The sequence below is a fragment of the Dermacentor albipictus genome, unplaced genomic scaffold (genome assembly GCF_038994185.2).
Source record: "Dermacentor albipictus isolate Rhodes 1998 colony unplaced genomic scaffold, USDA_Dalb.pri_finalv2 scaffold_34, whole genome shotgun sequence".
Lineage (NCBI taxonomy): Eukaryota > Metazoa > Arthropoda > Arachnida > Ixodida > Ixodidae > Dermacentor > Dermacentor albipictus.
Genome location: NW_027225588.1, coordinates 871,511 through 892,196, shown reverse-complemented (window position 1 = coordinate 892,196; position 20,686 = coordinate 871,511). Strand labels below are relative to the sequence as shown.

Genomic DNA, 20,686 nt, shown 5'->3' with positions numbered 1-20,686 from the left:
ACGAGCTGGTACAAGCTATTACGGAGATGGAGGAACTTACCTGTGTCCAGTCGAAGTAAAGGCCTTCGGGATTGTAGAGCTGCTTTACGTACTTTTCGAAGAACTCGCAACCTGCAGTGGAGATTCACGGGAAAAAACACTAAAATTTAAAGTATATATAACTTAAAGTTATTACTGCATACCAAAAAGAAGCTACACAGCAAATAGGCGAATGTCATGCGCAGAAAAACGCGCAATAACGTATGCGGAAGATAAGTACAAAAAAGTACACCACAGAACATCAGCTCGCTTGCGGTGAAAGTGCAGGAACAGGAGCAGTGCTCGCCTATCAGTCACGCCACAACAGTTGCGCCATGTCAGTTGCGTCACATTGTTAGTTGCAACACCCTGCAGGCATGAAAGGAGAATCAAGCAATGAACCTCTTTGTCCACTGGTTAGCAATTGAGCAGAATGTCATGGCGAGCCATTAGGTCTCTCCGCCCTTATTCTGCTGAATGACACAGGATGCACCAACTGGCCCAACGCTCAACGCTAGTGGACAAAGGGCTAGAATTAGATGGGAAATCAGCACATATGCCAGCCTTTGTGCTGCCAGTTGGTAGACTATGTCTTGTTCTCTTGAATCGGAGTATTAAACGAGGGCAAACCAACTCGCTCGTTGAGCAGTAACCACACGCAACACTTACCCGACATGACGCTGTGAAGTAGCTTCCCGCGGTGGATTTGTTGTCGCAGGATGTGAATGTAAACCGTACAATTCAATAATAGAGCATACATCGCCTTCCACGGTACAGTTCCTTCAACGCCTTATCACAAATACGAGCAAAATGTGTTCCATGTGGCGAAAGCTTCTCTGTACAAATTTGACGCAGGTGGTGCCTCTAGTCAACAGTGAGCACCCTGGGGTGATTCAAACAATGTTTTAAGAATAGTAGCGCTGGTCACTTTGTAGACATGAACGCGAAAAGCAGGGCGCGAAAGGTAATAGCAATGTCATGTAGCACCGAAAACAATGTCAATGAGGAACTTGTAAAGTCTGCTTTTTTCCCATTCAAATAAGATTCCCTACTAGCAATAGCATATCGCCCGCCAAGACAACTCGCTGGCAACTACTGTGTTTAGGCACATAAGCTCTTGCCTTCCACGACAATTCCTGGCTAGCTAGGAAAAATGACAAACTTACCTGGGTAAGGAAGCTTAAAAATGGTAAAATCGCGGTATCTCCCGAACTTGTCAACCTTCTCCGAGGACGTCATCCTGCAGTAAGGTAAACTTTACATACAAGCAGATTTAAAGACGTTGCAATAAACTTGTAAGGTTGCATAAGTTGAAAACAGAGATAATGTGTCTTCAAAAAATTATGCGGAAGCCATCTATGATGATTGTCAGTGTAAGTGAATAGGCGAACACTTCTGGACAGCTATTCGCTTTATTAAAGAAATTATGGGCTCGAACATGTATATTTCATGTAGTGAAGATATTAAGGTGTAGCTCTTTTTTTTATTGCGTAATAACCGTAGAGAATAGACCCCCCCCCCCCCCCCCCCTGCAGTGGCAGTGTAGATGGCTGACATACTAGTTATCAGTCGATTCTTGATATTGTATGCAATATTAACGTACTTCATCGTTTTCATTTGTACATAGCCATCATCGTCTTCCCTGTTCAACTACTTCTTCGCGCATGAGTTGGGGCGTTCCCTTTTTTTGAATAAAAAGTGCTTGACAGCTTGCTCGATCTCGGTCTTATAAAGTGGTGGAGGTGTACATCAAGACGCCGACGTCCTTTCGCGTTCCCTTACTCCCTGGAGCTACGTTCCGGTCACCGCCTACGCCCAGCTACCCCACAACGATGGACACTTCCAACCCCGGCTCTTCTGGCACCTTTAACCCTACCACACAGACGACTCCGCCTGCGGTGCCCTCTTGTACTGTGACGAGCCCTCAGCGCGATCCCCCTGTCTTTGCGGGACTCCGCGGTGATGACGTCGACGATTGGATCGACCACTACGACCGCGTGAGTTCTTGCAAGAAGTGGAACGACACCCAGAAATTGAGGCACGTCGCATTCGACTTGACCTGTGTTGCAGAGACGTGTTATTCAACCACGAATCCGAAATCGCGGATCGGTCCACCTTTACCTCCAAGCTGTGGCAAATCTTAGCTTACTCATCTGGCCGTGCGGAAGTCTCCAAACAGAAGCTGGGCACGCGCCTACAACTTCCACAAGAGTCTTACACCTCATACATAAAAGATGTCTTGGCTCTGTGCCGCCGTGCGAACCCTAGCATGATGGAAGCCGAATGCGTTAGACACATATTAAAAGGCATAGGGTCTGTCGCGTTCAACGCCTTAATCGTGCAAAATCCGGATTCTGTCCAAGACATCACTTCCGCGTGTTAGACGAGCTTCAGTCTTTTCGTCTTCAACATGACAGCAGCGATCCTCATATTCCCCATTCTTCAGATCTACGCGCTCTTATCCGCACCATCATCCGCGAACAGCTCCAAATACGAGACCTGAGGCGTTCACCTGTGCCCGAACCCCCACCTTCGACTTGCGCGAGGTGGTAAAGCAAGAGTTGACAGCGATCACTACACCCACGACGCATCTTGCACGGGTAGCGCGTCCCACACCTACCTACGCGAATGTTGCTTCGCTACACAATCCTATCATGAACTCCGTGCCTACTGACGTTACCTATGACCATTTGGCTTCGATGGGAACCAGAGCACTTGCTGCGCCATCCTATCCTCAGTGGCGCCCACCTCGTCCTGTTTGTGTTTACTGTGGTATACGCGGCCATATATCTCGCTTCTGCCGCCATCGCCAGCAGGATGAAAGACGAGGCTATGCAGAGCACGAGAGTGACCGCACTCGCCGACCAGACGCCTACTATCCCGGATTGTGCTCGTTCCCTCAGCAGCGTTCTCTGTCTCCTCCAGCTGCTCCTAATCTGCCACATAGTTTCCGTTCGGCCAGACGTCGTTCTCCTTCACCTTACCGGCGCTCTACATCACCGCTTCGCCCAACTTCCCATCTTGCCCACCAGCACTCGTAAAACTAAAACAAACTGTTGCAGATTTTGGAGGGGAAACTGCTTCTTATTGGTCTTCAAAAATTCCTCCTGTTCGCCCTGCCAACATGCTTTATGTAACTGTTGAATGTGTTCCTGCATCAGTTCTCATCGATACCCGGTGCTGCTGTTTATGTTCTTCGTAGTGATCTGTGTTCACAGCTCCGGAAAGTAAAATCGCCTTATCTTGAACCTATTTTGCGAGGTGCTAATATTGCATTCATTCCCCCCACGGACAGTGTACTACTCATGTTCTCATCGACTGTATTCGCCACCACATTGACCTTATCATCCTTCCAACGTGTATTCATGAACTTATACTCGGTTGGGACTTCCTACATTCTGCTTCAGCCGTCGTTTGATGCAGAGAGGAAGTTACCCATATCACGGATACGAAGCTTGCACCTGTTATGGACTCTTCACCTTGATGCGTGAACTTGGCCATCGCTTTAAACTACGTCCTGAGTCCTGGTCACGAGGACGTCGTAGCCGCAATATCCAGTCAGATCGCCGATGGACGCCCCAGTCGCCCCTTCTTCCCGCTCTACTTCTCGCAGAATTCTCATTGGCGCCTGTATCGTCCGGTTTTCACATGGGCGCGCTCTTCTGTCTGCTTGCAACATGACCCCAGATCCTGTGATGCTGCCCGGTCGGTTTACTGTGGCAACCCTCGCCGACGCTCAACCTATCTCTATAGTCACGCTTTGCCCTTCATCGCCAGTACCAACCTCAGGTTTGGATGATTCTTTCCCTCCTCCAGCCGTTCTTGGTTCTGACCTCACAGCCGCGCAGTCCGAAGCCTTACAGGTGGTCTTGGCGAAGCACAAAACATGTTTAGATAGCTGTTCCCCTGTGTTAAGCCATACTTCTGTGGCTACACACTGCACCGTAACCGATGGTTCCGCTATAATACGACGACGCCCCTATCGTGTACGGCCGTCCGAAGGAAAGGCCATTGAACAACAGGTTGCTGACAAGCTTGCGCGGAACATAATACGAGTATTAGAGGCACTTCACGACGACATATCAGCTGGCCACTTAGGCTTCCAGAAGACTTACGACCGCATCAAGACCCGCTGCTTCTGGCCTGGCCGATCCACAAGGGTGGCCAAATACATCGCCTCTTGTGCGACATGTCTGCGCCGCAAAAGCTTGACATCCCCTCCTGCTGGTTTACTCGAACCTCTCCCTTGCCCAGACGCACCTTTTGGATTTCTTAGCATTGATTTATATGGCCCCTTGCCTTTGACACCTTCCGGTCACCGTTGTATGGTCACGTCGGTCGACCATTTAACAAGATATGCCAAGATTGCCCCTCTGCGATCCGGTACCGCTTCTGAGGTCGCTGACGTTTTCTTGCGCCCCATTGTCTTGCGCCACGGAGCTCCTCGTGTTCTTATGTGTGACCGTAACAAGGCGTTTATTTCCCAAGTTCTCGAGAAAGTTCTTCGAGCCACTGATACCGTCCAAAATCTACTTCCATCTATCATCCGCAAACCAACGGCCTTAATGAGCGCTTTACTGTTCCTTACTATTCCAAATCAATGGTCTTACTTTTCACCTCTCGTGGATGAAGCCCTTCACTCCCGGTTTAGATAATCTCTAATCTGCGGGCAGGCTGGCCGCTTCCATGACGGGGGGGGGGGGGGGGGGGGAGTTAGTGTACGCTCTACTAACGTACTTCGTCGTTTTCATTTGTACATCGCTATCATCATCTTTCCCATTCTACTTCTTCGCGCATGATCTGGGGCCTTCCCTTTTTTGAAATAAAAAGTGCTTGACAGCTTAGTCGGTCTCGGTAGTATGTTGGTTGCCTCCAGTGGCGCGAGCACTGGTGTGAAAGGTGGCTGCCATCCTCAATCTGTCGCTGCAAGACCGTCTCCCAGCTGCCACAGCTCGGCGGTGGAAGAAAAGGGCTGTCCTTCGAAAGCTCTCCACAGGATCATTACTTTGGACCTTCAGACGCCCCGAAGCTATCACGTGACAGCACATGCGTCTTAAAGAGCTATATAGTTGGCACGTCCCGCAACTCGGCTGCGCGTGATCATATGGCACCACCCCAACATCGAGAAAAAGTGCCAAACAGCTATTCGCACTAATACGTAGCAAACCGCGAAAGACAAGCAAGGGGCGTAAGAAACATTCCCATAGGTAGCTTGCTTTGAAAATTCAATATGCTTTTCTTTCTTCTGCTACTTGGCTGAAAAGAAGAAAAAAAGAGGATGGGTAAGAAACAGTATATAGACTCACTTCAAACAGAATTTTTCCTTTTTGCCTTCAACCATCAAGTCGCAAATCCGGCGTACTGACAGGAGCCTGAGGAGCTCTATGTCTTCCTTCCGCAGTTCGGCGTGCAGTGAAGCATCGCTGTGGGAAGAAGTTCAGTACAAATGTGCTTGCAAAGAGCGTTTATTGAGCAACATCGAGAAAAATCAAGCGTATATATAGGACACGGTCTGAGCAGGAAGCATATTAATTCAAGGGATAATCGAGCTAAGAACAACACAAAGTTGATTTCTTTTTTAATTGAAGTTTAGAATTAGGTATGTATTTTAACTTTACGATAATGCACGCGCTTTTAACAAAGTTAATGTATAAGGAAACAGAATTTTCAGCTGGATAAGAGCCGAACGCAAAATATCCGCGTGACGTGTGCGCTTCTCGAAAAGTTGCGCTACGATGGCGGCTGTATCTCCTTGCATTTTCTAGGGTAACTGTGTCTATTGTGCCTAACTAAGTATTACCCAGCGCTACTCGCTACAATGACGGTGGATGTGAACAATCATTTCCGTCAAGCTTCTTGAACAAGTATAGGAAAAGGTACCTGCTACGGTGTACAATTAAAACTGAACGCAAAGCAATTGAAAAAATGCTTAGGAACGATGTTACAATCTCCCCTGACGCCTTATCCTTCCCTGATAAGCATTCGGAAGCTTTAAATGTGTTTTTCCATCCTACAGCTTGAATACGCCCAACATGAGAGAGATTTGAACCCTGAGCATATTCAGCAAAATTGAAATTTACCCACCACGAAGGCCATACCTTGGTTTGTGTCAATTTATATCGATACGAACACGCGTGAATTGACATAAGTCAAGCAGTAGTGGTTATATGAAGCGAACTCCAAGAGAAGGATAAAAATAAAGAAAACACAGGTTAACCAGAAACTATCTATGGTTGGCTACCCTGTACCGGGGAAGGGGCATAATGGTGCGAAATACAAGTGATAAAGAAGAAGCAGTAGAACTGTCTCTGTGGGTGCCGTCAGTCTCCAAAAACGCCATGTAGTCACACAGAACCTGAACGTCTCACTATTACGGTTCAACGTCACACAGTGCAGTGGCAATTGGCCACACAGTTCGCTGTCTCTTACATAACGCAGCAGCGCCTTTATAGCGGCTCTCACTTGTCCGTATAGGTCAGTGTAAAGAAATTTTACTTTCCATGAGTGGGCACGTGTCCATCTGATCTAGCGTGGCTCTCTGCTGGTTTTAACGAAGGCACTCGCAAAGCTTGTACGTGATGGCATCGTGGCACCCGCAGTAGTCACAGAGTGGGCTATTGACCATTCCAATCATGATGGAATACGCATTTGAAAACTCTACTGCAAGCCATAGATGGGCCAGAAAAGTGAAGTCACATCAGGGAAGGTCGGACGGAATACGAAGCTTCAAATTAGCGTTCAGGGTATGAACATGCGCGCTTGAGCAGTTGTATGAATGCCAGTGATGAAATGATAAGTTCCGCGCAAGAGTGCCAAGTTTTTTCGCTGTGTCCGTTCTCGAAAGAGGAATAGCAATGCAATTGATGCTTTTATGATGCATGGGCAGATCGGTCAGCTGCGCCTGTATGATCTTTTCATGGACGCCGCAGCGACTAGCAACCATGGAAATGGTTGATAGTCACTGCCAATTGCTACTAATCTGTCATGGCACCGTCGTATTGAATACGTTTCAGCCGAGGCGTGTAGGGCACTTGGTTTCTAGCGACGAAATGCAAAACATTTTCCTTCGGAAACTAAGCAACTCGATCCTGTATATTACGCATATTAGATCTGTCCTCGATTATGCCTGCACTGTAGGGAGCCTTAGGTAAAGGTCGATATACAAAAGTAAGAAAGAGTGCAAAAGTTGGCGGCTCATCTTGTGTTCCGTAATTACTCTAAGCATTTCAGCGCATCACGTGCGAAAGAGAATCTTGGCTGGGAACTGTTAGAGGAACGAAGAAAATCACTCAGGTTAAAGTTCTTTCATAACATATTTCATTCTAGAACTGGTATTGAACGTGATAAGTACATATTTAAGCCCGATTATGTATCTTTACGTCTAGATCATGTGAATAAGGTAAGAGAATTAAAATGCAAAACCGGAATGCTAAGAATGTCTTTTTTCCCCAGGATGATTTCGAACTGGAACAGGTTACCGCAGGTCTCTCTCTGTGTCAATTCTGTCTAATGATGCATTTTTTCCTTCCTTGTTATAACATGTTCTTTTGATGAATGAAGTTGTGCTCTCCGGATCAATGCTGTCTAGTGATGTATCTTTCTTTTTCTTCATTATTATAACATATTCCGTTAATGACTGAAGTTGTGTTTCTCAGGATGTATATGTTGTGCCGTAAATTAGTTTGCATTTATTATGAACTGACTTGTACTGTTTGTTGTATACACTATTTGACCCCCCCCCCCCCCCTGCAATGCCACACTGGCGCTGTGGGTTATGTAATAAATAAATAAATAAAATAAGTATCTCGTCTCCTTCGTCAACTATTCGATGGCGAAATTGCCTGACCTCCGAGACGAACTGCTGACATGATCCATGACATACTCCAAATTGCAAATGAAACTGTAGACATCACACGCTTTGCATCAAGCGCTCCTTTGAGTGCTGAAATGTGACGTCTCGCAAAAAAATGGCCTTTCTCATCCATGGTGCGCGGAACTTCACCGTCTGCTTTTGAACCGATAAAGTTCAGTTGTCTTTCGCGGTCACTAAGAAGGTTAAGAAACTTACCGGTTAAAGTTTAGGGAAAATTGATAAGGAAAGCTGTACGCGCGTGATTAGTCGACTGAAATCTATTGGTAGAGTGTCAGGAAATGATTTGAAAGGGCAAGTACTTCCTTACTCTTGAGGCAAATTCGACGTGCTTTCTGCTCCTTGAGAAAGGTCTTCGTATTCCTCTCGGGCCCCGGGGGTCGACAGAAGACCAGGGCTGTCGGGCTCGTCTGCGCAGACAGTGTAGCTTTGGAAGAATCGGCGCATGGCATTCCAGCAAACATTGCGTATTTGCACCGTCCTATTTACGAAACTCTGTAGATGGTTCCGTATAATTCAGCTAAACACAACGCGACTGCCGAAGGCAAGCAAAATTACAGGCGGTAACGTTACGGACGGGTTAGGCTCCAGGTAACAGCGGATGCTACTGTAGTTAAAATTGCGGAAATTGGTGCTTGTGAAGTCATGTGACACGTACACGGCGTTCTGATAGATCTTTGTTACTATGACAGAAAGTGTTAAAGAAATGAAGAGATGCGTTCATGAGATCCGGGAAACTGTTAGTTTCATACGAATTCAGTTTTCGCAGCACAGGGGTAAACAGGTATGCCTATCATCATCATCATCATCATCATCAGCAACAGCAGCAGCAGCATCATCATCATCAGCATCAGCTTGATTACGCCCACTGCAGGGCAAAGGCCCCTCCCATACTTCTCCAGCTACCCCAGTAATGTGCTAATTCTGGCCATGTTCTCCCTGCAAACTTCTTAATCTCATACGCCCACCTAACTTTCTGCCGCCCTCTGCTACGCTTGCCTTCCCTTGGAATCCCGTCCCTAACCCTAAATGACCATTGGTTATCTTCCCTCCTCATTAATTGTACAGCCCATGCCCGTTTCTTTTTCTTGATTTCAACTAAGATATCAGTAACTCGCGTTTGTTCCCCCACCCAATCTGCTCTTTTCTTATCCCTTAACGTTACACCTATCATTCTTCCCTCCATAGCTCGTTGCGTCAATTCATTTAAGTAGAACAGTTTTCGTAAGCCTCTGGGTTTCTGCCCCGTACATGAGTACTGGTAAGACACAGCTGATCTGAGACACATGAACTGAGAATGCCTGCCTAACGCACCCCAGCCCATTCTTATTCTTCTGATTATTTCACTCTCATGATCCGGATCTGCAGTCACTACCTGTCCTAAGCAGATGTATTCCCTTACCACTTCCAATGCCTCACTACCTAACGTAAACTGCTGTTGTCTTCCGAGACTGTTAAACACTACTTTAGTTTTCTGCAGATTAATTTTTATACCAACCTTTCGGCTTTGCCTCTCCAGGTCAGTGAGCATGCATTGTAGTTGGTCCCCTGAGTTACTAAGCAAGGCAATATCATCAGCGAATCGCAAGTTACTAAGGTATTCTCTGTTAACTCTTATGCCCAATTCTTCCCAATCCAGGTCTCTGAATACCTCCTGTAAACACGCTCTAAATAGCATTGGAGACATCGTATCTCCCTGCCTGACGCCTTTCTCTATTCGGATTTTGTTGCTTTCTTTATGGAGGACTACGGTAGCTGTGGAGCCACTATAGATATCGTTCAGTAATTTTACATACGGCTCGTCTATACCCTGATTCCGCAATGCCTCCATGACTGCTGAGGTTTCGACTTAATCAAACGCTTTCTCGTAATAAATGAAAGCTATGTATAAGGGTTGGTTATATTCCGCACATTTCTCTATCACCTTATCGATAGTGTGAGTATGGTCTATTGTTGAGTAGCCTTTATGGAATCCTGCCTGGTCCTTTGCTTGACAGAAGTCTAAGGTGTTCCTGATTCTGTTTGCGATTACCTTAGTAAATAGTTTGTAGGCAACTGACAGTAAGCTGATCAGTCTATAATTTTTCAAGTCATAGGCTTCCCCTTTCTTATGGATTAGGATTATGTTAGCGTTTTTCCATGATTCCGGTACGCTCAATGTCATGAGGCATTGCGTATACTGGGTTTCTCTAGAACAATCTGCCCACCATCCTTCAACAAATCTGTTGTTACCTCATCCTCACGAGCTACCTTCCTCCTTTGCATAGCTCCCAAGGCTTTCTTTACTTCTTCCGGCGTTACTTCTGGGATTTCAAATTCCTCTAGACTATTCTGTCTTTCATTATCGTCGTGGGTGCCACTGGTGCTGTATAAATCTCTATAGAACTCCTCAGCCAATTGAACGATCTCATCCATATTAGTAATGATACTGCCGCCTTTGTCTCTTAACGCATACATCTGATTCTTGCCTATTCCTAGTTTTTTCTTCACTGCTTTTAGGCTTCCTCCGTTCCTGAGAGCATGTTCAATTCTATCCATATTATACTTCCTTATGTCAGCTGTCTTACGCTTGTTGATTAACTTCGAAAGTTCCGCCAGTTATATTCTAGCTGTAGGGTTAGAGGCTTTCATACATTGGCGTTTCTTGATCAGATCATTCGTCTCCTGCGATAGCTTACTGGTATCCTGTCTAACAGAGTTACCACCGACTTGTATTGCACAATCCTTAATGATGGCCACAAGATTGTCGTTCACTCCTTCAACACTAAGATCTTCTTCCTGAGTTAAAGCCGAATACCTGTTCTGTAGCTTGATCTGAAGTTCATCTAGTTTCCCTCTTACCGCTAACTCATTGATCGATTTCTTATGTACCAGTTTCTTCCGTTCCCTCCTCAGGTTTAGGCTAATTCGAGTTCTTACCATCCTATGGTCACTGCAGCGCACCTTGCTGAGCACGTCCACATCTTGTATGATGCCAGGGTTAGGGCAGTGTATGAAGTCTGTCATTTCTAGTCTCTCCGCTCGGGCCCCTCCACGTCCACTTTCGGCTATCCCGCTTGCGGAAGAAGGCATTCATTATCCGCATATCATTCTGTTCCGTAAACTTTACTAATAACTCTCCCCTGCTATTCCTAGTGCCTGTGCCATATTCCCCTACTGCCTTGTCTCCAGCCTGTTTCTTGCCTACCTTGGCATTGAAGTCACCCATCAGTATACTGTATTTTGTTTTCACTCTACCCATCGCCGATTCCATCTCTTCGTAGAAGCTTTCGACTTCCTGGTGATCATGGCTGGATGTAGTGGCGTAGACGTGTACAACCTTCATTTTGTACCTCTCATTAAGTTTCACATGACCTGCCACCCTCACGTTAATGCTATAGAATTCCTGTGTGTTACCAGCTATATTCTTATTGGTCAGGAGTCCGACTCCTAGTTGACGTCTCTGACGGTAGCACAGGACGTGCCCGCTTTTAGCACTGTGTATGCTTCTTTTGGCCTCCTAACTTCACCGAGCCCTATTATATCCCATTTACTGCCCTCTACTTCCTCCAATAGCACTGCTAGACTCGCCTCACTAAATAACGTTCTAGCGTTAAACGTTGCCATGTAAATATTCCAGTGGCGGCCTGCCCGGAGCCAGGGATTCTTAGCACCCTCTGCTGCGTCGCAGGTCTGACCACCGCCGTGGTCAGTTGCTTCGCAGCTGCTGGGGACTGAGGGCCGGTGTTTGATTGTTGTGTTCATATAGGAGGTTGTGGCCAAGTACTGCACCAGGGTGGCCAATCCCGCTCTGGTAAGGGAGTGTGTTACCGGTTCTGGTCACCGGGATCAGGCCACAATCCAGGCCTGTTTATGTAATTTTATCAACACGCGGATTTTTTTTATACCGGTGAAAAATTGCGCGGCACCGGGATTTGAACCACGGACCTCTTGCAAGCGAGGCGGGTGTTCTACTTCTACGCCACCGCTCGCTTTCCGATAGGTATGCCTATAGGAAAGGTCTTTGCATTGCAAAAACCTAATTTCGTAATGGTGGCAGATAAAGTTGACAGTTACCTATGGAGCTGACAGATACATACAACTGTTGTCTACGCTATAACAGTAGACATTCAGTACAAGTCGTAAAAAATTCTGAGGTGTTACGCACCAAAAAGCGTAATCTAATTATACGGCACACAGTAAGGGACACCAAATTCATTTTGTTCATCTGGGGATGTGAGTACGCGAGCGTTTTTGCATCTTATAGTCATCTACATGTGGCGGCCACGGCGAGGAGTCACACGTGTGACCTCATGCTTAGGAGCGCCACACCAGAGCCGCTAAGCCACCGCGGAGGGTATCAGCATTAGACAAAACAGGAAAGGTGAAATTAGTGCAGCAACATAACTCCGATATGCCGTACTGAGCACTGATAAGCAGCCGAGTTGCACGCTTTCGTAGCGTCATTCTGAACGTTTTCAAGTGTTACATTTACGGACCCAAAACTTGTATTTGAAGCCATCTATGCTGCCATAACAAATAAAGGGCCGAATAGCTTCATCATATCAATAAAGTGAATTTTGGAAATGTTAGAATTCAATTCGATGTTTTAAGGTATTCTTTAAGGTTTCTTTGCGAAAGTGACTATCTGCAATTTCTGTAATTCAGCACTACGTGTGTGGTCACGCTTCAACACAAAGGGCAAGTACATGAAATGGCTAATTCCTACTATCCCACGCATTGTTGTCAGTGGATCAGAGTTCTCAGTGTTGACGCAGTAAGGCAGAACTCCATGCCAAATGCATCTTCTAAAATGAATTTTGCAAACAGAAAAATGGTCTCCGTAGAGATTAGGGCAAGGAACGATGCACAATTTACAACAGGAATATTGTTGCCCCAGTTTACGCTGTCTGTCGCTTTGGTTGTTTACGTGTATATGTACGACTGAATGTTTAATTGAATCTTCTTTCTGCAAGTTTCTGCAAGTTCCTGCAAGTTCCGTTTCAGTGAGAGTCACGTCCATCGGCTATACGGGGCTCTGCACGCCCCCTCTTGCGAGGTGCGCGTTCGCCTTGAAAGCATTACGTCGAGAGACTAGCCTTTGGAGCCCACCTGCCCAGAGGTCGATGGGCTCGCCTTAGCCTCTGAGCTGCACTTGCCGCTACAAGCGGTAGCAGATGCATCTGGTGTTGCAGAGTTTAGGGAAGGTAGGGCAGCCTTGGCTTATCCTACCGTGGGCGCGCGTGGTGGTGCCGCGCGGTCGCTGCGCATGACGCGGGCAGCCGTCAAGTGGCGTTGTGCGGCTGTCCCCTGATGCACCACTTCGGCAAAAGATACGTTTTGTGCGAATGATTGGGAAATATTTTTCAGGGAAGCACTGCAACCGAAGTTTTCTTTGACCTTAATAATTATAACCTCCTTTCCTTGCTTCCAGACTGCACATGACCTAGAGTATGCAAATTAAGCCTCTGACAGTAATCATGGCTCAGTGTGCAGTAACGGTGCTGGAAATCTATATCCACAAATACCACCACGTTGATTCGTACTGCGCTTTGTCTCAGACCGAGTAGCAGATCCTCACTGGCCATCTTGGTGGCTTTGTAGCTAACTGTAATGGTCTGGGACACTTCAGTACTGTGAATGATCAAATCATTCTATCCTGTTTTTTCAACTGTCACTATAGACAACATGAAACTTCGTGAAAAACTGTTCTTCAAAAACCGGGACGCAACATCTGTGCATCCCTTTTTGAGGGTCGATCAATTACGGAAGGCATGGAAGTTCCCATGTGGCGACGATGCCAGTCACCCAGCACCGAGCCCAACGAGGGGACAGAGCAAAGTATGAGGTGAAGCCTGCCCGACCATGCCAACTGTATATTGTCGCTGTAACCATATATGTATAACCAAGGATGGTTACAGCACACCAGGTTAACCCAGGCCGACCGGGAATACGAAGACAATGGGGGAAATAGGAGTATACAGCAGAGATTGTAGAAAGAAGGCAGGAAAGTGAATGGCAGGAGAAAAGATAGGAAAAGGCGACCGACCGATTTCCTCGGGCTGAGTCAGCCGTCTACGTGAAGCGGAGGACAAAGAGGTGTGTTGCCTCCGCCCAGTGGTCACAAGGCTTCAAACACCCGGCATCCGCTCAAGCCCCAGGATCACCTTTTCCCCTGACATGGCTAAGCTGCACACTGCTAGGCACGGGAGGGTGCAACCCCCACGTGGTTGAGTAAGCGGTGTCGCAATGCACCAAACGCCTGCTGACGCAGACGCTTGTGCCTGGCCAGTAACATCAGATGAAACGCGAATGACTGCTGCATATATCGTGAAGTTAAAAATGACATGGATACAACTGTCTGCAGGAATACACCAGCTGTGTAATAACATGGTGCTGTAGATGGAACACGAGTCATTTCCAAATGCAATGTAGCCAGGTTCACGAATGGAAAGCGGTCGTTTGTTAAGGATTACTTTAGGCATGCACTTCCTTATCTAATGTGACCCAGTACAAAAACTCATACGTTCTTCTAACAAGTAATTTGTCCTGCAAAGTCCACGTTGACTGCATAACAGCAAGGGCAAGCCGATTCCTGAACTTCCTTCGGCTTACCTGCAGACGAGCACCTTCAGAACTAAATGAAAACACTGTATGTGACGCGTACAAAGGTAGAAGCGTCGGTGAATTGGTAATAGTAAGTAACAAGCGCTTTCTCCTCTATTTTTCTTAAAGCCATTCACGCGCTGCGCAAAACATTGCTATCTACTGCACATGACGAATGTGCACCCAACCCTGCAGCACGCGAGATCCTTCTGCGGTCAGGTATGTTGATATGCTGGAGTTGTTTCAAAGGCAGGCAGCTCGTTTTAAGACCTGCAGCTGTGATTTTCGAAGAAGCTCATCAGATACAGTCATATCGCAAAGCTGGCCCTTGCTCTCTGTAAGGCTTAAATTCTTAAGGCTGTAATTGTTTTAGAATATACTAAACAACAAACTCATATTGACAAGGACAAGGATGGCAAAAATCCCACCTGCGTGTTCTCACGCGTAGACCACGCTCTGAACTACGCGAGTATAACAGGCGCATTAACTTATTCAAGTACGCATTCATTCCCCGTAGTGCACATGAAAGAAGCAGTTTACCGCAATAAATTGGTATTGCGCTTCCTTCGTCTTTCTTTATTGTTAACACAATCCATTTGGAACGCCGAGAATTGTTGAAGGGATTTTCGTGTTTTGCTTATTTGCAGTATAGTGCTACTGTTGTGTCAAGCACCAGCAGTGTTTCACGTTGGATGTATTTTTAATCTGTTTATTTTACTTCCTCCCTATGGTAATGCCGAAAAGCGTGCTGTAGGAATTTGCACAAATATAAACGAGTGGACCAACTTGTCACGAACAAAAGCCGTGAGTCCCTAGAGACATTTTTCAAACGTACCACGTTTACGGATATCTTCTTTTGTAATGATCCGGCTTTTCAAGCGGAGGTTAAAGCAGCCAAGATTTAAAATTAGGTGACACTGACACACGAAATATTTCATGATGTATACCTGGGGACTAAAAGTGCAGCCGAAGGCAGACGATGCAATCTGCATGCATGCGTGTCTAGAAGTATAGAACAGCACCAGCGAGTATACTTGCCTATGGACTCTGGAGATTCGGGGATTAGCTCATCAGTAGCTGCACTGCTACTGTCCGTCGGGCGTTGAACTGAAACAGTACGATGTTACGAATGGTAAATGTCCGGCTTCAAGTGACCGGTCCAGTGCACCAACCGTTTTATTGTCCTAGCAAGATGCATTTTAAGAAGACTTACGAAGCCTGCGAAACAACATATATTGAGTGATGCGTGCTGTCTAATGGCGCAACGGCCAGCTATGACCAAAGAGCACCATGACATATGGTAATAAATAGACTGTTTTCTGTATGAAATGATCAAATGAGTTGCAAATGGCAGTTGCAATGTGGCTGTAAGAAGGCCTAAAGAAGTGTCTCTGTGAAATGCATAGAATATATAAGCATGAAACTAATGTCAATGACTCATGATGTCAGCTATGAGCATAAACGTTTGGCTACGTTGAAGTGCTTCAATAAAATGTAAACAATCACTACTGCCTGCGTAGAACTCTTAATGTCAAGGGCTGAGGCACGTACTGTAAAAATTTGTCACAGCGGCTACAGCCTCGAAGGCGAGACTGTGCTACACATGACCTGGCCAAATGATTTCCAAGAGGTTAACTTCACCTAAAAATTAAACCGTTTTCATGTTCAAAAAGTGGTTCGTTACTGTGAAAGAATGCTGGATGGAGTGGAACATACTGAAAATACTCAGAATTAAAGTACTTTTTCCGCTCCCTTTCTCTTTCCCTGCACTGGATGAGGACATTGAGAAGTGTAAGTCTTTCACCACACTTTCGACATGACAGATCATTACTTCCAGTCTGTTCGTAAGAGTGGGTGCCGAAGGTATGAACTATTCTTAATCGACAGAGGAGCACTTCCTTGTATCATGCTGTTCTCTCCGATAACCAGTAGCCTAACATGAGTTTGATCAGGTGTAATTTATTGGATTCCCGAGTATCCCACTGTTTCTGCCAGTGCTTCAAATCATGCCGCACGTATGGTTTATAGTCCGAGGTTGTAATGGATGTATTTATGTCGGTGCCGCTAAAAACTACTGGGGTAGTGTTCTCGTCAGCAGCTTCATTGCCTTTTATGCCACTGGGGCCAGGAGCCCAGCATAGGATGATAGCTTGTTTGCCCATACAAGCTGAATACAGTAGTGCCTATAGTTCGTTAAATACAGTGTTTTTATGTTTTCGTAGACTCATTACGGCTTGGACTACACTTAATGAGTCCGTGAACACAATAGCCCTAGTGAGATTTGTTTGTTTCACGGCAGGAATGATCGCATATGATTCAGCCGTAAAAGCACTTGTGTATAGATTCAATGCACCGGACATTAAAAAAAGATGGTCCTAGAGCTGCGTAAAACAACATATCTACCTTACGTCTGAAGGAAATGGGATCGAAGTACTATGCAGCTATGTAGTACGTTAGCATCACTGCACAGCGTGGTTGCCTTTTATTGCGATAGCAATTATATGGACACTCAAAGCGCACTTCTGCCGTCGGCCTCGCTGTGAGGGTCTGTGTTAAACACAAAGGCGATAACACCGCGGCCGCGTGCCCTGCGCTCTATGTGCGAATGAAAGCGCGCGAGGGGGGGGGGGGGAGCCGACGATCGCGGCTCAATCTCGCCCACGCGAAAGGGGCGAATGCTAAGAGGAAGCGCGCCGTCTTCTCTCGCGCGCGAGGCACCTAATGTTGCGGGGCACCAACATGAAAAACTCCCGATACAGCTTTCCGTTGCTCAATGCGTGCTACATAAAAGTGTCTTTGCGAGTGTGAAAAATGCCCGCGAATACACACAAAGTGCCTTGGACGGACAGTTGCTTGGCCACAGACGTTCTCTTACCTAGTCCCAAGGAAGCCCGAAATTGTGAAAATGAGCAGCGTGAAGGACCTGCATCATAATAGAAAAAATATATCCAGTTGATGTATGTAACTAACAGCTCTCGCTGCCTCAGGTACCACGTACTACCGTGAAGTGAAACAAGTAGGCTAACATGCAGAGATTTATTCTAAACCCTTAGAAAAAGAGGTCGCGTCAATTACTAACGAAAAGCTAGCAACAGCTTCTCTCCGAATTAACTAAGATTCTAGTAAAGACAGTAACCGTGCAGTAGTTGTATTTACTACCCAAATAAGTGGTGCAGACGACCAGCACAGGCAGTTAGTTTACAAACCACAGGTAGTAATGGCACAGATATGGTGGAATTTGCTACCCAATCAGGTTAGTGGACATTTTTCTTTATAAGAGGCGCTTCCATTGCCACACGTTAGGTCACTTCTGTTCGAAAATGAAAATTGTATTCTAAATGAGTATACAAAAGAAATGAAAAGCGACAACCTCATTGCCACACCGTTTAGTGATAATTTGTAACTCCATCAATTAACGGCACGTAAGAGTCACGAGAGGAACACCAGGTTGCGTGCAATAAACTGCACTGTGCAGATGATGTATGGCTTTTAATGGCGCAAGGGCCTGCTAATGCCAAATTGCGCCATGACGTAGAATAATGAATGGTGTAAGTAATGGAATGATGAAATTGAGTTGCAAGTGGAGATCTTATGTGGCAGTAAGGAGGCCTAAAAACTGGTCGCTGTAGACTACGTACAATATATAAGAATCAAAATAATTACAATGACTCATAATAAGAAGGGCATAAAACTTTCGTTATGAAAAGGTGATATAAATAATAGGATGGCTACACGTGCCATACATGTGGGGGTATGTAAAGCGAGCCACCACCACTCCTTCAACCACCACTCCAACAACCACCACTCCTTCAAGGGGCATTTGTAGCTGAAAACGTTGACACGCTATACTTTTATGAATTACAATGGCAATACTGCCTGATGTTGCGAAAGCATCATAGTGATCTTTAGGGAACGTAACACACTGTCAGATAAAGTTGGCGTGCTTCGATTTGAAGCGCGTTTCCTTTACACACAGAACTTTTGGATTTTGTACACGGATAAATTCTTAAACATCATCGATGTTTCTGAGAAGATCTCTGACATTCTATTGTATGATTTGTGTATCCACACTGAATGTAAATTGGCCTTGTGTACAAAAACGGAAGTGGTGTCTTAAATTACAGAACTATTTCAAGGCCCTGTAATACGCGGTTTGTATTTTCCGGAATGGTGAAGGCAGCCTCGCCGCTCTTAGGCACTTCGTGCGCCGTCAGGATAGGTGTAGTGTCCATTGCCTCTTGTGAGGCGCCGGAGACGCGCTCTTGTGAGCGAGAAGTTCCGCGAGAGAGTCGCCTCGGAGGACGAGACCCCCGAGTCGACAAGCCCGGAGGTCGGTGGGGCTGCCTTTAGGTCTGAACTGTGCCGGCTGTTGCCACCGCCAGCAGGGGCCAGGGAGGGTGAGGTAGCGTTGACTGCGCGCATCTTGAGGGCTGCTGGCGGTCCTGCGGGATCGTTACGCGTAGCGCAAGTTGCCGCCCAGAACTTTTGTGGTGCCGGCAACCCTAGGGTAGCCTGGCCTGTTTGCTGGTTGGCTGGGTTAGGCTTAGCTACTTCCACCCGGGGGCAGGAGCCACGAGCGACAGCTCGCTTCATGCGTGTTGGGCACTTCTCGGTGACCACTGCGACACTGCTCCCTGACGTGCCGCATCAGCATAAGGTGTGGTGTGGAAGGGTGAGCACCTCTTATGCGCTTCCTTAAAAGCAATATTTTCTTTGACTTTTAATGTGATTGTCTTTATTTTTCGAGGTCGGACAGGAACGTAAGTAGGCTGGGTGGTCCCCACTGCAGTTCACACAGTGAGGTGTGCCACTACAGTTGTCGGAAGGGTGGCCCTGGACTCTACACTTTGCACAGATTATTTGACCACGACAGCTCTACGATCGATGGCCGAATCTTTGGCATTTAGCGCATCGTCTAGGGTTTGGGATATAGGATCGGACAGTTAACCTAATGCATCCTGTTTCAATGGTTTCCGGCAGAACGCTAGACGCCAATGTTAGGATAAGATGTCTGGTGGAAATTTCTTTGTTGTCCCGTCTAATAATGATACGTTTAACATTAGTGACATATTGATCTTTCCACCCTTGCAGGAGTTCAGCTTCTGACAACTCCAAGAGGTCTGCTTCTGATACGACTCGGTGTGAGCTATTCATTGATCGGTGTGGTGCGACAGAATTTGGTATGTTTCCAAACGTCACAAGACCGCCGAGCTTCTTCTACTGGTATTTCTGAGGGATCTGAAGAAAAAGGTCTCCGCTAGCCATTTTTACCACTTTATAACTTGACAATAAGCTTCCGTCAAAGATTTTGCTACTATGAATGGAGAAATTATTCTGGCTTGTTTTTTGGTTCTCATTCTGTACGACATGGAATTTCGAATACGTCTCTCTTGGTCGATTGAAATGTTTAGGTGTTTAGTTCCTCGGCGCACCTTCTCTATTGAGGGTGACGATCAAGTATGCTGGTGTTCCCATAGTAGTTCGGTTTCATTTCGACAGCAATGGCGACCGCCAACCACGGAGCCCAGCTAGGGGACGCTGCAGCGCTTAACGCGTAAGGTTGCAGGCGCCAACCGTACATTGCCACTATACCCTAATATATTATACCCTAGGGAGGGCACACACAAGGTTAACGCAAGACGCCTAGGAGAAATAGGAAGTGACGGAAATGAAGAGGCGAAGGAGAGTACAAGAAAGAAAATAGGAAAGAAAGATTGAAGGGGACAGGAAAAGGCGACTGCCGATTTCCTCCAGGTGGGTCAGTCTGGAGGTGCCGTCTGCGAGAAGAAGAGGCCGAAGAGGTGTGTTACCTCCACCGAGGGGCCTGAATGGTACGAACACCCACCATCGGCTCAACCCCCAGGATCCCCTTTCCCCGGACACAGCTAAGCCGCGCACGGCTACACACGGGAGGTCCAGTCCTCGTGTGCTCGGGTACGTGGTGTCGCAACACACGAAACGCCTGCTGACGGAGACGCCCCGGCGGGGTGCACTGTACAGAAAAGAACAAACTACCAAGGGGAACAGCGCATCGCACAATACAACGATCGGGATACTATGGGTGGCACGTTTCTAGGAATGACCTGGTGGCGCAGCACATAACTATTAAGGCGAAAGCCTTTAAGGGCTCATACTCGCGGCGTCCGACCGTCCGTCCGTCCGTGCCCTGGAACGGTGACAGCTGTGGCCTCTCCTACTCCCACTCTCTCAGCA

The 20,686-nt window shown here is 46.7% G+C and overlaps 1 protein-coding gene across 2 annotated transcripts in view; it reads right to left on the bottom strand.

The window, feature by feature from the left end:
* The window catches only part of LOC135921216 (phosphatidylinositol-3,5-bisphosphate 3-phosphatase MTMR14-like), an 86,934-nt gene that overhangs the window by 37,605 nt on the left and 28,643 nt on the right, over window positions 1-20,686 (bottom strand). For both annotated transcript variants that reach the window (XR_010570493.1, XM_065455530.1), the window contains exons 6-11: window positions 17,349-17,396; window positions 15,512-15,580; window positions 8,199-8,298; window positions 5,325-5,441; window positions 1,185-1,258; window positions 41-111 (exon numbers count right to left, since the gene is read on the bottom strand). Coding sequence is in view for 1 of the 2 variants with exons in the window: in XM_065455530.1 (XP_065311602.1) it covers window positions 41-111; window positions 1,185-1,258; window positions 5,325-5,441; window positions 8,199-8,298; window positions 15,512-15,580; window positions 17,349-17,396 (479 nt within the window). In the remaining variant the exon portion in view is untranslated. The remainder of the gene's footprint in view (window positions 1-40; window positions 112-1,184; window positions 1,259-5,324; window positions 5,442-8,198; window positions 8,299-15,511; window positions 15,581-17,348; window positions 17,397-20,686) is intronic.